This window comes from Oncorhynchus tshawytscha, linkage group LG31, assembly GCF_018296145.1.
Source record: "Oncorhynchus tshawytscha isolate Ot180627B linkage group LG31, Otsh_v2.0, whole genome shotgun sequence".
Classification (NCBI taxonomy): Eukaryota; Metazoa; Chordata; class Actinopteri; order Salmoniformes; family Salmonidae; genus Oncorhynchus; species Oncorhynchus tshawytscha.
In genome coordinates, this window is record NC_056459.1 from 24,368,619 (window position 1) to 24,383,804 (window position 15,186).

Here is a 15,186-nt window from a genome sequence, read left to right on the forward strand (position 1 = left end):
CTATTTGAAAAATAATTTGAAGATATGATCTTTAATAGACAGATCCTGCACGGGGCGCGTGCCCAGTTGCCCTGGCCGCGTATTTACGCACGTACCGCTCTTCCCTTCAAGTCCACCTAAAAAGATTATCATAAATTCCATCATCACCCGGCTGAAGTCACTCCTAAACGCGTTTTAAAACAGTCCAGTCATCAGTGGCCTCCTATGAGACATTAGGGGCCCAGAAAACTAAACATTTATGTCCCTACCCATTGTGCATAATCATTTTAGCAGCATCGCGTGTATGATAGTCCAAAATATAATCTAACACTCTACTGCATTATTCTACAAGGAAATTTGAGGCCCAGAGATTACACCTGTCTGCATTGGTCATGCTGAACTGCTGCTGCCACTAAAACACATGCGTCCCTGGGCTGACCACTGACTGTCTCCTCTCTATGCGTAATGGGCCTTCTCTGACCCGACCACCTGCTGCCAGGTATCCCTTGGGACAGGAAGAGAACCAAGACCTTCATTTTTTAAGTTATATCTTCATGGAGTATAATGGGGTCTTGTGTGTGACACTGTGGGTTATTAAGTAGCCGAAAACTTGCCGTGAGCACTAGCCTATAAAACTGTTGTAAGAAAATATCATTTTAGGGGTATGAAAAACCGAATGACCATAACTTTCCTGGTGGTTTAACATGCGGTAGGTAATATGGTCTATTCTTCATCATCACTAAGCAGGCATGGATCTTTAATTGTGCCCGCTTCCCAGCTGTTTGCTGGAGCGTGTAGGGGAGCATGTGGGCGGGCAGCAATGCACGCACAGTACCGCCCTCAGGCTTGGAACTGGGTGGAGTTATGGGAAGCACTTTTAGGAATGGGTCCGAAACATATTTAGTTTGTCACGACAGTTACGAAGAAGAGTTGCAAACACCTGACGATTGCTTGGACAATCCGCTCCATATCTCTTTTAAGTGTCGAAACATAATCTACCTCGAATCTTGATTTTTGTCGAGTTTGTGATATTTCCCTGAAGCCTCTCCAGTGGTAAATGTCTTATTGTTCGTTTTTATAGCAATACTAATAAATAACGTAACTAGCTGATAAGGAAACATTGCACTATATTTTTGATTGTTTCTGTTTATACTATTTTGCACTGAAATATTGGTGAAGATGCACACCACGCAGAAGGACACGACCTACACGAAGGTTTTTGTAGGGGGTCTTCCATACCACACCACGGATTCCAGTCTCAGGAAATATTTTGAAGTGTTTGGAGAAATTGAAGAAGCAGTCGTGATTACCGACCGACAGACCGGCAAGTCCAGGGGGTATGGATTCGTAAGTATCAATATAGTATTTATTCTTCATAACTTTCCTACACAAAGTGCAAGTGTCTGTCTAAGGCCTGCATTATTTCAAATGGCAGTAAATCACATGTGATCGTTAAAGTGGGTGTTGGTTAGGCTACTGTAGGCCTATTTCATAATATTTGAAGTTTTTCCATAAGTAGGCTTGTGTTTTCAGCTTGAAGCGTTTTATCATTGAAAACAACCGATAGGCGCACACGCGCACTGTTCCGCACTAACATGTTCAGAAGATGAGTTTTGGGAAGATGATGAGCAGAACCTCATGTCAATGTCTATGAGCTTTAATAAGAGACAGATGGGCTACTATAAAACGGGTTTACTGTCATGGTACCTCTCTCCTTGCAGCCATTTAGTTTTAAGCACATTTGTGTGAAATATTAGCCTGTAGTATTTGATGAGTTGAGAGGTTTTCCTCGGGTTATTTGAAAAATACCATATTACAGCACCAAAAAACTCTTACATAGTCATTACTCAACGTGCTTATAGTCACAGGTAAACTTGTCCAATTATTTTGAATGGATGAGTATCTATGGTCAGAGATGGTGTTATATCTAGCTTCTACTCTGGAAAACAAGGAAATGACTCATCAGGAGCTTAGAGCCTACCCAAGACCAAATATCTCAACTTACTATAAGTAGTGGTGGTTATCTTTATTTTCAAAATATTGACTGACAGTCGGGTTGTGTGTGATATCCATATTTTCTCTAATATTTGCCTCCCTTTAGCTAATGAATATTAACATTGGTGAGTCTTTATCGTACATGTTTACCAACCCCTCACACTTCTCCTTCACCACTTCTTACCTGTGCTCTCTCAACCCTCTCTGTGTGTCGCTGCAGGTGACGATGTCGGACCGCTCGGCTGCAGACAGGGCCTGCAAAGATCCAAACCCCATCATCGACGGCAGGAAAGCCAACGTCAACCTGGCGTACCTGGGGGCCAAGCCACGGGTGATGCAGCCAGGTAAACACACTCTCACAGTCACACAGTCACATAGAGAGATACCTATAGGGGAAGTATACTTAACTCAGTAGGAAGCAACAGTACTGGTTCTGTATGGTAATGTTCTGAAAACATTGAGGCTGTTTGTTCTATAGAACATGCCCCAGGTCTCATCTTATTTTTATTTCCATATCGTACACATTTTTTCCTCGTAAATCATGCCTGGTGCAGAAAACTTTCATGATGATTCCAAGGCTTATTAATCATTATGTCACATAAATATGTCAAATGAATGTGTTCAATACATGATTCAGGATGTCCTGATGTGTCTAGAATGAACTGAATAATTGCATCCCAAATGGCACCCTATTCCCTATATAGTGCACGACTATGGGTCCTGGTCAAAAGTAGTGCACTAAAAAGGCAATAGGGTGCCATTTGGCACTCATAATGACATGAATAAGATCATTAATTAATTTGACTATACCTCATCTCCATCCAGGTTTCACTTTTGGTGTTCCACAAATCCATCCTGCCTTTATCCAAAGGCCTTATGGGTAAGTACTGATGCTTCTTTGTGTATGCTGAGGGGATGGTTGGGTGTTGATGAGTATACATTAACAAATGACCTCATCAGTGAAAACCTATATGAAACCTCACTCGAGTTACCTCACTGAATCTGTTATTTATAATATACTAGCAGTGATGTCCCTCATTTGGCGAAAGTCTGGCATTGTTAGACATGTTCATACAATGACATGTATGTTTATATAATCTGTTTATGGAATTGTTTTGTGCTTAGTCCTGTTTTTCTCCATACTTACATGATTACAGTGCATGATAATTATGTTGAGAAAAAAAAAGTTTCACAAGTCCTCTTTCTTTTTATCACTGACTACAAAGTTGACCAACATATCAATGTAAGGTTTGTGTGAGTGAAAGAGAAAGTGTGTTCATAGTATGAGCGTGTGTGCATGCATGTGTGTGTATGCATCTGTGTGTGTGTGTTGAGTACAACTAATGGAAAGTTAGAGCCTCAATGACTCAATGTTATCTATCTCTCTCTGGTCCGACAGGCTCGATACAGGTTAAGATAACTGGTGGTTTCAGGATTAGTTCTGTGGGCATGTCACAGATCAGACCAGGGAATTACCTGTAATTTCAAATGCACACAAACAAGCTCAAATGGTGATTATAGATGCATGTATGTTGGTTTTTAATTTTGGTTTTGAGTTTTAACTTATTTTGAATAGCAATTAGAGCTTTGTGTGCTTTTTACTTTATTTTTACTGTTATGAAGTGGTGTTCATAGCTAAACCGTGTGCTGTCTATTTAATGACCAAAAAAAGCTGGGTTGATGATATTTGGGATGTTCTTTCCCGATTTTGTGGAAGAGTGTTGACTTTGCCAGGGGAGCAAAGTCTTTTAAAAATGTCTTTCTTTGATGCTTTTGTGTTGTAGCTTGTGGTTTAGTTTTTCTTTGGTAACATTATGTTCTATGTGTTGGAGTGAGGGATGGTTTTCTGTGTGCTTTTTCATTATTCCCCTGTCACCCCTACTCCAAACCAAACCTACCAAAACCATCAACAGCTCACAGCAAGACATTTCTAGGACATTGGTGTTATTAATTCTCTTGCATTAACACCTAACCTCTCAAACTCACCCAGAATGGAGTATTTCCCAGGATTTGCATATTCTCTCTCTCCCTCTTTCTCAATCCACCAAGGGCATGTGCCACATGGTCTTGGTCTCTTCTAACTCTTATTTTCTCTCCCTCTCTCATCTATCTGTCCGTATATGGTATACTTCAGGGCCGACTCTCAGGAGAGCTGCTGTTTCTCATTCAGAGATGACAAAGAAGAGAACAGTGAGAGGTCCATGACTAGACTGTAAATTGACAGTAGTCACTAACCTTATCCCTTACAGGACACTGGTGACAGATGAGGGAAAGTCATCCAAGGCTAGTAGTTTAGTTGAAGCAGAACACCTACTAATGTGTGTTTCTTAGTGTGTGTTTGTTTGTATTTGTCTGACGAAACTATTGTATGTGTGCGCACACATGTTCGCTTGTGTGTGTCCTTTCGTGTGTAGTCCAGTCCAGTGGTAGAGCAGTGCACCAGAGTCTCTACTGTGACACAAACAAATGTCTGGATGCCACAGCCTCTGAACAAGCTTTCATCACATGGGCCTGCGGCGTTAAGGAAAACAAGCTTCTCCATTGTGCCTCACAAAGGCTGGAGTGCTGACGCTGCAGTCGCATGAAGCCTGCACTGGTAGCGGGGCGGGGGGCTGGGCAGGGGGTCTGGGGCTCGCTCCGTCATGATGGGATGGGACACTCTTTAAAAACAGCAGGCCCGGACACATGGAGGCCCCAACACATGGAGGCTGGAGGCCCCAGGGAGGTTTAAAGGGCCACAGACACATCCAGACAGTGCCACCTATGTGCCACCTGTGCTTTCCAACACATGTAGAAGGCCCAAGGCTGCAGACAAAGGATTTGTCCCAAATGGCACACTATTCCCTGTATAGATCACTACTAGGGCCCTGATGAAAGGGCAATCTATATAGGGAAAAGGGTGCCATTGGGACGCAGACATCGATGGGCACAGCTGTGGGAGGGTAGCAACCAGCTCCATGGCTATCACACCACTAGGTATAAGTCTCACCAATGATATGATCCCAACACATGTAGGAGGCTTGATAGATGGGTATAAATCAGAGGAGGATGGTAGGAGGAGCTATAGGAGGACAGGCTCATTGTAATGGCTGGGATAGTATGAATGGAACGGTATCAAACACATCAAACATATGGAAATCTAGTTTCACTCTGTTCCATTGATTCAATTCCAGCCATTACAATGAGCCCATCCTCCTATAGCTCCTCCCAACAACCTCCTCTGATGGGTACTAGGTAAATGGCAGTACGTACAGGTCTGGGATCAGGCTACTGTTTGAGGCTGTAGCAACCAGATCCATTGTTATTATTATAGCACCATGTCGCCCCTCTACGCTTCTCACATTTATCTGTAGCATGACTGGCTGTTCCTCAGCTCCTGATGCAACAGAATCCCAATGGTTCTAATGTGTCGGAGAGCAACAGGTGTGTACTGCTAAACGCCCCGCCACCCCTCCACTCTTCCCCCTCTGGTTGAAGATGTCACCCATCTGACATGTGATTGAAACAGACCTTTATTTAGCCTTGAACTTTACCGACTGCAATGTTCCAGACAGAAAGATAATATATTTACACAGAGCATTGAGACACACAGTAACCCTAGTATTTTTAACCTTGCTTGTATCTCTAGGGAAACGAGGGCACTTAGATGGGAATCAGAGTGCTTCCCATGAGCAACACCGTTACGGAAGTGAATCCAGGCAGATGTGTGTGTGTGTGTTTTGTTTGTTAGGTGACACAGCATTTACCAACATATAAGAGGTTTATGCTGTTGGAGATTGAGAAACAGGTTGTAGTAGTCTAATGTTGAATGAGATTACGAAAGGGAGAGGGAGAAGGACAAGATAGAGGAAGCAAATAAAGGTAGGGTGGGATATGAGCCCAGATGAGTTCTAGGGGTGGGAACATACCACAGTAAGATGACAGGCAAGCAGAAAATAGCTGGGGCCCAGCCTTCAGCCTCTCCTGTCAATCATACATGAGGCCAGGCAACAAAGAGCATGTCTGAGACCAGATCCAAATTACAGGAATGTCGTCATGACTACTTATGGAAACCATACTTGTGTAGGACTTATTGGCACTTTGCTATATATTTATGGAAAAATAACATTGGGATGAAACTCTTGGGCAGTGATTGCTTCAAACGGTCTAATGCAGGCCAACAATCATGGGCCATTTTAACGTCTGTCTTCTTCATACTTTGGATACATCAAATCAAATGTATTTATGTAGCCCTTCGTACATCAGCTGATATCTCAAAGTGCTGTACAGAAACCCAGCCTAAAACCCCAAACAGCAAGCAATGCAGGTGTAGAAGCACGGTGGCTAGGAAAAACTCCCTAGAAAGGCCAGAACCTAGGAAGAAACCTAGAGAGGAACCAGGCTATGTGGGGTGGCCAGTCCTCTTCTGGCTGTGCCGGGTGGAGATTATAACAGAACATGGCCAAGATGTTCAAATGTTCATAAATGACCAGCATGGTCGAATAATAATAAGGCAGAACAGTTGAGACTGGAGCAGCAGCACGGCCAGGTGGACTGGGGACAGCAAGGAGTCATCATGTCAGGTAGTCCTGGGGCATGGTCCTAGGGCTCAGGTCCTCTGAGAGAGAGAAAGAAAGGGAGAAGGAGAGAATTAGAGAACGCACACTTAGATTCACACAGGACACCGAATAGGACAGGAGAAGTACTCCAGATATAACAAACTGACCCTAGCCCCCGACACAAACTACTGCAGCATAAATACTGGAGGCTGAGACAGGATGGGTCAGGAGACACTGTGGCCCCATCCAAGGACACCCCCAGACAGGGCCAAACAGGAAGGATATAACCCCACCCACTTTGCCAAAGCACAGCCCCCACACCACTAGAGGGATATCTTCAACCACCAACTTACCATCCTGAGACAAGGCCGAGTATAGCCCACAAAGATCTCCGCCATGGCACAACCCAAGGGGGGCGCCAACCCAGACAGGATGACCACATCAGTGGATCAACCCACTCAGGTGATGCACCCCTTCCAGGGACGGCATGAGAGAGCCCCAGTAAGCCAGTGACTCAGCCCCTGTAATAGGGTTAGAGGCAGAGATTCTCAGTGGAAAGAGGGGAACCGGCCAGGCAGAGACAGCAAGGGCGGTTCATTGCTCCAGAGCCTTTCCGTTCACCTTCCCACTCCTGGGCCAGACTACACTCAATCATATGACCCACTGAAGAGATGAGTCTTCAGTAAAGACTTAAAGGTTGAGACCGAGTTTGCGTCTCTGACATGGGTAGGCAGACCGTTCCATAAAAATGGAGCTCTATAGGAGACAGCCCTGCCTCCAGCTGTTTGCTTAGAAATTCTAGGGACAATTAGGAGGCCTGCGTCTTGTGACCGTAGCGTACGTGTAGGTATGTACGGCAGGACCAAATCAGAGAGATAGGTAGGAGCAAGCCCATGTAATGCTTTATAGGTTAGCAGTAAAACCTTGAAATCAGCCCTTGCTTTGACAGGAAGCCAGTATAGGGAGGCTAGCACTGGAGTAATATGATCACATTTTTTGGTTCTAGTCAGGATTCTAGCAGCCGTATTTAGCACTAACTGAAGTTTATTTAGTGCTTTATCCGGGTAGCCGGAAAGTAGAGCATTGCAGTAGTCTAACCTAGAAGTGACAAAAGCATGGATTAATTTTTCTGCATCATTTTTGGACAAAGTTTCTGATTTTTGCAATGTTACGTAGATGGAAAAAAGCTGTCCTTGAAATGGTCTTGATATGTTCTTCAAAAGAGAGATCAGGGTCCAGAGTAACGCCGAGGTCCTTCAGTTTTATTTGAGACGACTGTACAACCATTAAGATTAATTGTCAGATTCAACAGAAGATCTCTTTGTTTCTTGGGACCTAGAACAAGCATCTCTGTTTTGTCCGAGTTTAAAAGTAGAAAGTTTGCAGCCATCCACTTCCTTATGTCTGAAACACAGGCTTCTAGCGAGGGCAATTTTGGGGCTTCACCATGTTCCATTGAAATGTACAGCTGTGTGTCATCCGCATAGCAGTGAAAGTTAACATTATGTTTTCGAATAACATCCCCAAGAGGTAAAATATATAGTGAAAACAATAGTGGTCCTAAAACGGAACCTTGAGGAACACCGAAATTTACAGTTGATTTGTCAGAGGACAAACCATTCACAGAGACAAACTGATATCTTTCCGACAGATAAGATCTAAACCAGGCCAGAAAGAATGTGGTGGTCGATGGTATCAAAAGCAGCACTAAGGTCTAGGAGCACGAGGACCGATGCAGAGCCTCGGTCCGATGCCATTAAAATGTCATTTACCACCTTCACAAGTGCCGTCTCAGTGCTATGATGGGGTCTAAAACCAGACTGAAACATTTCGTATACATTGTTTGTCTTCAGGAAGGCAGTGAGTTGCTGTGCAACAGCCTTTTCTAACATTTTTGAGAGGAATGGAAGATTCGATATAGGCCGATAGTTTTTAAAATATTTTCTGGGTCAAGGTTTGGCTTTTTCAAGAGAGGCTTTATTACTGCCACTTTTAGTGAGTTTGGTACACATCCGGTGGATAGAGAGCCGTTTATTATGTTCAACATAGGAGGGCCAAGCACAGGAAGCAGCTCTTTCAGTAGTTTAGTTGGAATAGGGTCCAGTATGCAGCTTGAAGGTTTAGAGGCCATGATTATTTTCATCATTGTGTCAAGAGATATAGTACTAAAACACTTGAGCGTCTCTCTTGATCCTAGGTCCTGGCATAGTTATGCAGACTCAGGACAACTGAGCTTTGAAGGAATACGCAGATTTGAAGAGGAGTCCGTAATTTGCTTTCTAATAATCATAATCTTTTCCTCAAAGAAGTTCATGAATTTATCACGGCTAAAGTGAAAGTCATCCTCTCTTGGGGAATGCTGCTTTTTAGTTAGATTTGTGACAGTATCAAAAAGCATCCCAAATGATACCCACAATCCCCTGTATAGTGCACTACTGTTGACCAGATCCCTATGGGCTGGTGGAAAGGGAATAGCGTGCCATTTAGGATGCAACCTTTATTTCCAACAACATCATGTTTCTTGGGCTCTTGACTGGTGCACCGGTCTAAGGCACTGCATCTCAGTGCTAGAGGCTTCACTGAAGACCCTGGTTCGATTCCAGGGTCTATCACAACCGGCCGTAATTGGGAGTCCAACAGGCGACGCACAATTGGCCCAGTGTCGTTAGGGTTTGGCTGGGATAGGCCATCATTGTAAATAAGAATTTGTTCTTAACTGACTTGCCTAGTTAAATAAAATAAAAATAAAATTCACCATCATTTAAACATACCAGTTCAATGCTGTCATTTCATTCTCTACAATTGCAAATTTAGTGCTATTAAAAAGAAGCACCTTTCTTGTGTGTTGTAACACTACATAACATATTTTATATGTGGTATGAAAGAGCTTCTTTTTGTGCCGTTTTTCCCCATACTGTAAGAAATAATCGTTTTTCCCCATACTGTAAGAAATAATAGTTTTTCCCCATACTGTAAGAAATAATCGTTTTTCCCCATACTGTAAGAAATAATAGTTTTTCCCCATACTGTAAGAAATAATCGTTTTTCCCCATACTGTAAGAAATAATAGTTTTTCCCCATACTGTAAGAAATAATCGTTTTTCCCCATACTGTAAGAAATAATAGTTTTTCCCCATACTGTAAGAAATAATCGTTTTCCCCCATACTGTAAGAAATAATCGTTTTTCCGAAAAGAGATGAAAACAGCATTTCAAAATACCTGTTTGATCCAACTTTTGACATCATGCTTCCATCCTGAATGGTACCTTATTACCTGTATAGTGCACTGCTTTTGACTCTGTGGGGATGCATCGCATATCTTATTATAGCTAGTAATGGGGAGGCACAACAATGGTCAGCTTTGACATGTGCTTTTCGGTGGACACTGCATTTTGTTGTGAAACCATCCTTTGCGCATGTGTTTGTGTGTTTGAGAGAGTTTTTCTTTGTAGTGGCCCGTGTGTGTGTGTACATGTTTGTTATGACCGTGTACATCCAGTGTGTGTGTTACGTTTTGTTTTGTTGTCCAGTGTGTGTGTCTCCACCTTGTATTGTGACTGTAACACTGTGCTGAGACCGCAGCGTGCCAGCAGGCCAGGCTGAGGCATCTGCCAAGAATGTGATGTCATAGGAGCGCCCCTGACCCCTGAGTGATAGAGCTGTACTTGATCTTTTATTTTTCTTTCTTTTAATGTATTTATTCTTTCCTTTTTGTTTCTTTCAGTGAGTGTTTGTGCTGTGTTGGTTATCCATGTGGACTGTTTTGAACATTTTGTCTTTGACGTCTTTTTCTTGTAGAATTGCTGTTTGTTTTTTTCCTGTTTCCTCGTTGGGGCCAGTGTTTTGAGATGTGATTGGTTGGATAGTGGAGTGCTGACAATAGGGTTGCCAAGATAGATCTTGTCTTTGGTTTCTCCAATCCAGATTCCAAACTGTTTGACTCTACAAAAGATTCCGCTCTCCATCTCGTTTCTTATTGGCTTGATTGATGTCAGTATTTATTTGGTCCGATCAATTGTTACGTTGTTTCTGAAGAGATTTGAATGACCTGTTGACAACATCACACCATGCGCATCATTCCAGACCATTACAAATCCACACCAGACAACAACTCATTGAAACCCAACACTGACAAATGGTGGTAAGTCAATATAAAAGTGATTGTCAATCATTGTCATAACACTGATTAGGTTACTCAGTCTTCTCTTACTGAATCATAAACTTGACTCCAATTAACACCAGTGTAGTATTTTAGAGGAATGTCATTTCCCCATCAAGGTTTCCTCCACCAAAACAATAGTGTAACTTTCCCAAACGACCATCATCATGCTAGCAGATAGCGCTAGAGAGCCTAGCGAGCCGAGCCTCACGGCCGGGATATGTCACGAAGGGCTGAATGTGCTCATTGTTCCTGATTGCTTATTTAATGAAAACGTCCCTCTGAGTGCAGCTAGCCTAGCGCCCGGGCCGGGGCTCTTTGTCTAAACACAGAGGGGGAAACAGCCAGCAGTGTCCTTTTTGAAAACTGTCCAGCTGTCAAAGTGGCAGTGACATTTTCACAATGCCCCCCTCATCTCATGTCCTCTCCCCCTCTCTTCCTCCCAGCGCTGCCTGTGAGCCTCCCTCCCCTCCACTGTTCCCTATCCCCTCCCAACTAGGACTGGCACCAGGGCCAAATCCACATGTGACCAAGCACACACAAACCAAGTTCTCTCTTCTCGCCATCTCTGGATTGTCTCTCCATGACGGCATCAATGGGTCACTGAAAACCCAAAATGTCTTCCTATCCCTTATCAGAGGACAAAACCCCTCTGAGCTTTGAACACCTCTCACCAACCCATTTTTTTTATCCCACAGAGAGATCTCTATTTTGGCAACCTTATATATCTAATAGCTACTTGCAGGCATCTCCGTGGTGTTATTGACTGGTGTATTGATCTATTGGGGGGCGCTTGGCCGCAGTGTGGTTGGGTTGGTTGCGTTTGGTTCTGCTGTTAAACTTGGGGTTTGCTGCTGTCTGTCAGTGGCTTTGTAAGGCCAGGTCTGTGATTTCTACCTCTAACTCCCTGTCTGTCTCTGTCCTGTAGGATCCCTGCTCACTATGTGTACCCTCAGGCCTTCATGCAGCCAAGCACCATGGTCATTCCCCATGCCATGCAGCCCAGTGCAGCCTCTGCCTCCACCGGTTCCTCACCATACATCGACTACACTGGAGCCGCCTACGCACAGTATTCCGCCGCCGTGGCGGCTAGCGCTGCTGCCGCCTACGAGCAGTATCCCTACGCTGCCTCCCCTGTAGCGGCCGGATACATAACTGCGGCCGGTTACGGCTACGTTCAGCAGCCCCTGCCTACGGCCGCACCGGGATCAGCCGTCGCTGCAGCCGCAGCTTTCGGTCAGTACCAGCCTCAGCAACTGCAAGCTGATCGCATGCAATAGCAGCCACTGCAGCCATTGGACACGAGGAGGATGGGAGGCCCACGGCTGATTGGCTGTGCAGAGGAAAGGAGGTGGAGGAAGAGAGAGGGGCCGTGTTGTTGAGTGACGGAGTCGTTAAGATGGTGGTGGTGAGGTGGGAGCTCCATACAGTAGCTTTCCAACTTGCTGTACTTAAACCCCCCCGCCACACAAAAAAATGAGTAAACGTTACCAATTCACAGAACAAAGTAAGGTGGATATATCCTTATGATTATTATTGTTGTTATTAATATAATTATTACTATTATAATTGTAGTAGAGTATTTATTTATAGAAGATAAATGCAACGACTAAGCTTGGTGTAAAACATGACCGTAGGTTCCATTGCTGTCATTAACATAGAAGAGAGGGAGCGTTCTCTTTACGGGACACTTAGACGTGTCCCAAAGTGTTTTGTGTTCTGAAGCCCTTATAACATATATTTATTATCACATTTCGAGGACTCTTGTCGTTCTGTCTTTTCATGTGCATTGAAGTAAATGTTGTGATAATCAGGGAAATGGACCAGTTTCCAGTGTGTTAGTAAAGACAACCTCTGTGTGTCAGGGAGGAGCTGAAATAACTGTGGAGAAAAGGTGAAAGTCTTGTCACGCGTTAAGAACATCTTCCTGATGCTGATTGTCCCTTTTTTGACTCTGTATCTTGATCTCTTGACCTATGCAAAGCAAACAGTTCACCAGGAGACAAAAAAGCTGCAGGAATAACCAAAAATGCCATCTACTCATCAACTCTTCAAAGGGCATCACAAACAATATGACGGCAACTCCGAAAGAAAGGTTTTCAGACAATGAGAAGCACCAAATCAGTTACTCTCAAACACATTCATTACGCACACACACACAGTTGTGTACATAGTGGTAAAGGACAAAGGGCTCAGTCGTGTTCCCCTCTGGCTCTGTGCAATGGGATCTAGTCAGAGTGAAAGAGGGGGGGAGCAGCTGCGGGTGGGGAGGGGGTGGGACAGTTAGCCCAGCGCCACACAGATGGATCACTCTGGAAAGAACGCATCACTTGTGCTTATTTGTTGAGTTGTCACATTTTAATCCCTGGGCCCATTTGGGAACTGGCCCCTCTGGCCTGCCTGCCTGTCTGTCTGCCTGGCCCTGTCAGCATTTCCACCTCTGTCCTCTGTCCTAGAGCTGGCTGGCTGGGCTGGTGTCAGGTACATACACTGCCCTCCTATCCTAACCCTAACCAACCCCCCTAGGCCTTGTCCTGTACCCACTCCTCACAGCCTCACCAACTCCTCCTCTACCCAGACTACACACCCCAACTCCAGGGCTCCTTTCTGTGGGTCTGGAAAGTGGTGGCAGTGGGGAATGTAGAAAGGGGGTGGCGGGACTGCAGGCACTTGACATGAATCTGGGGGTTCTTGTGTGCCTCACATTTGTGTTGCTATTTAAGAGAGTAAGAAAAGAGATCTATTTAAGATATTTATTTTCAGAGTTGACTGTTCTATGCGCTTAGTGGCGGTACTGAATTACTATTGTTATGTATTCATCTCAAGGCATATAAGTTATTGAGTAGATTTAGTTGTATTATTATTAACATACTCTACCAAAAATGTTGATTTATTTAAGATACAATTCTGTATGTGCACTGTACAATTATACTTTTTGCCTTTTTGAAATCTTAGAACATGACATTAAATATTGGCTAGATTAATGCCTTTTGTATGAAACTTTATTTAAATGCAGGCATACTTGCGTGCAGACTGTTATTCTGCCTCTGTTTAGAACCGTTGGAAAAGACAAAATCCTGGCAAATTAGCAAAATGCTTGCTTTATACATTAGAATGTAGTCATTGTCATGGTTTGGATAGCTGTGCTTCTATTGCTTTTAATATACATCAGATGGGCTATTTTACACTTGGGAATTTTTATACTTGAACTATTTCTTACAAGGGAAAATATGAAAAATAAATGACAAAAAAATACTTTTTAAGGAAGCTTTTCATTGTCACTGGATTAAGGCATGTACAGTGTTAAAACCTTATTTCAGAATTTCAACACTATTTACTCTAAATTGAAATAAAAGGTTCTATATTTAAACAATGTTTTTTTTATTTATTTAAGATGGATATACGATGTTGAGATGATCAATTGTGTTGTTTTCAGGATGGGTGACTTTGTGGGCCTTGTTGTGGAGGCCTGGGACCATTAATAGTCTCCAGAGCAAATTAGGTCTGAAAGGTGAAGGTGTTCAAGTTGTTGATGTTCAGCAGGTTCTATGGATACACATGTCCCAGATTTTTACCCTACAACACGAGAATGGCTGAGTCACCTTTTCACTAGGCAAAAGCTTCTCTCTCAAACACACTTGGATCTGTAGCTCAAATGGCACCCTAATTCCCTTTGTAGTGCACTACTTTTGACCAGGACTCCTGGTCAAAAGTAGTGCACTATATTGAGAATTGGGTGAGTGCCATTTGGGATGCGACTACTTATTTCTAGCTCCAGAACTCTTGTTCTTGTGTTGTATTATGTAAGGACTGTTCCATCTAAGTGTATTAAACGCCTATAAATAGACTCACTGTCTATTTGCATACGTCCTCAATTCCCAAACCCCTCATCACTCAAATATGGTTGTAAAACCTTTTGGGAGACTGGTGTTTAAAAACAATGTTCTTAGTTTAGTTGGGTTAAGTAGCTGATTACTTTCCTCTGCGTGTGTGTGTGTGCTTTGTAGCCTAACAGTGAAACGCTTGCTTACCGGTTATTTTCCAACAATAAAGAGTTAAAGATGAAATAAACTGTGAAAATAACATGACTATCCATGAAAGACTGACCAGGTGAAAGCTATGATCCCTTATTGATGTCACTTGTTAAATCCATTTCAATCCATTTAGATGAAGGGGAGGAGATTGGTTAAATAATGATTTTTTATGTGTGCCATTCAGAGGGTGAATGGGCAAGACAAAAGATTTAAGTGCTTTTGAATGGCGTATGGTCGTAGGTGCCAGGCGGACCTGTTTCAGTGTATCAAGAACTGCATGCAAAACATTTTCCTGTGTTTATCAAGAATGGTCCACCACCCAAAGGACATCCACAAACTTGACACAACTGTGGGAAGCATTGGAGTCAACATGAGGCAGCATCCCTGTGGAACGCTTTCAACACCTTGTAGTGTCCATGCCCTGATGAATTGAGGCTATTCTGAGGGCAAAAAGGGGGATTGGGGGGTGCAACACAATATT

At 43.4% G+C, this 15,186-nt stretch overlaps 1 protein-coding gene across 4 annotated transcripts; it reads left to right on the forward strand.

Annotated features, from left to right (window-relative positions):
• The first annotated feature begins 835 nt into the window (after positions 1-835).
• LOC112229465 (RNA-binding protein 24) lies at positions 836-14,041 on the forward strand. Of its 4 annotated transcripts, XM_024395315.2 has the most exons (6): positions 836-1,032; positions 1,159-1,326; positions 2,195-2,318; positions 2,800-2,854; positions 4,109-4,171; positions 11,600-14,041. In XM_024395315.2, the coding sequence occupies exons 2-6, from the start codon at positions 1,159-1,161 to the stop codon at positions 11,949-11,951; spliced, it is 762 nt and encodes a 253-aa protein (XP_024251083.1). In that variant the 5' UTR covers positions 836-1,032; the 3' UTR covers positions 11,952-14,041. The 4 variants fall into 4 exon arrangements, with proteins under 4 accessions (XP_024251083.1, XP_024251082.1, XP_024251085.1 ...); XM_024395314.2 differs by having other exon boundaries at positions 836-1,326; XM_024395317.2 differs by lacking the exon at positions 4,109-4,171 and adding an exon at positions 8,908-8,936 and having other exon boundaries at positions 837-1,326; positions 11,569-14,041.
• Positions 14,042-15,186: the final 1,145 nt, after the last annotated feature.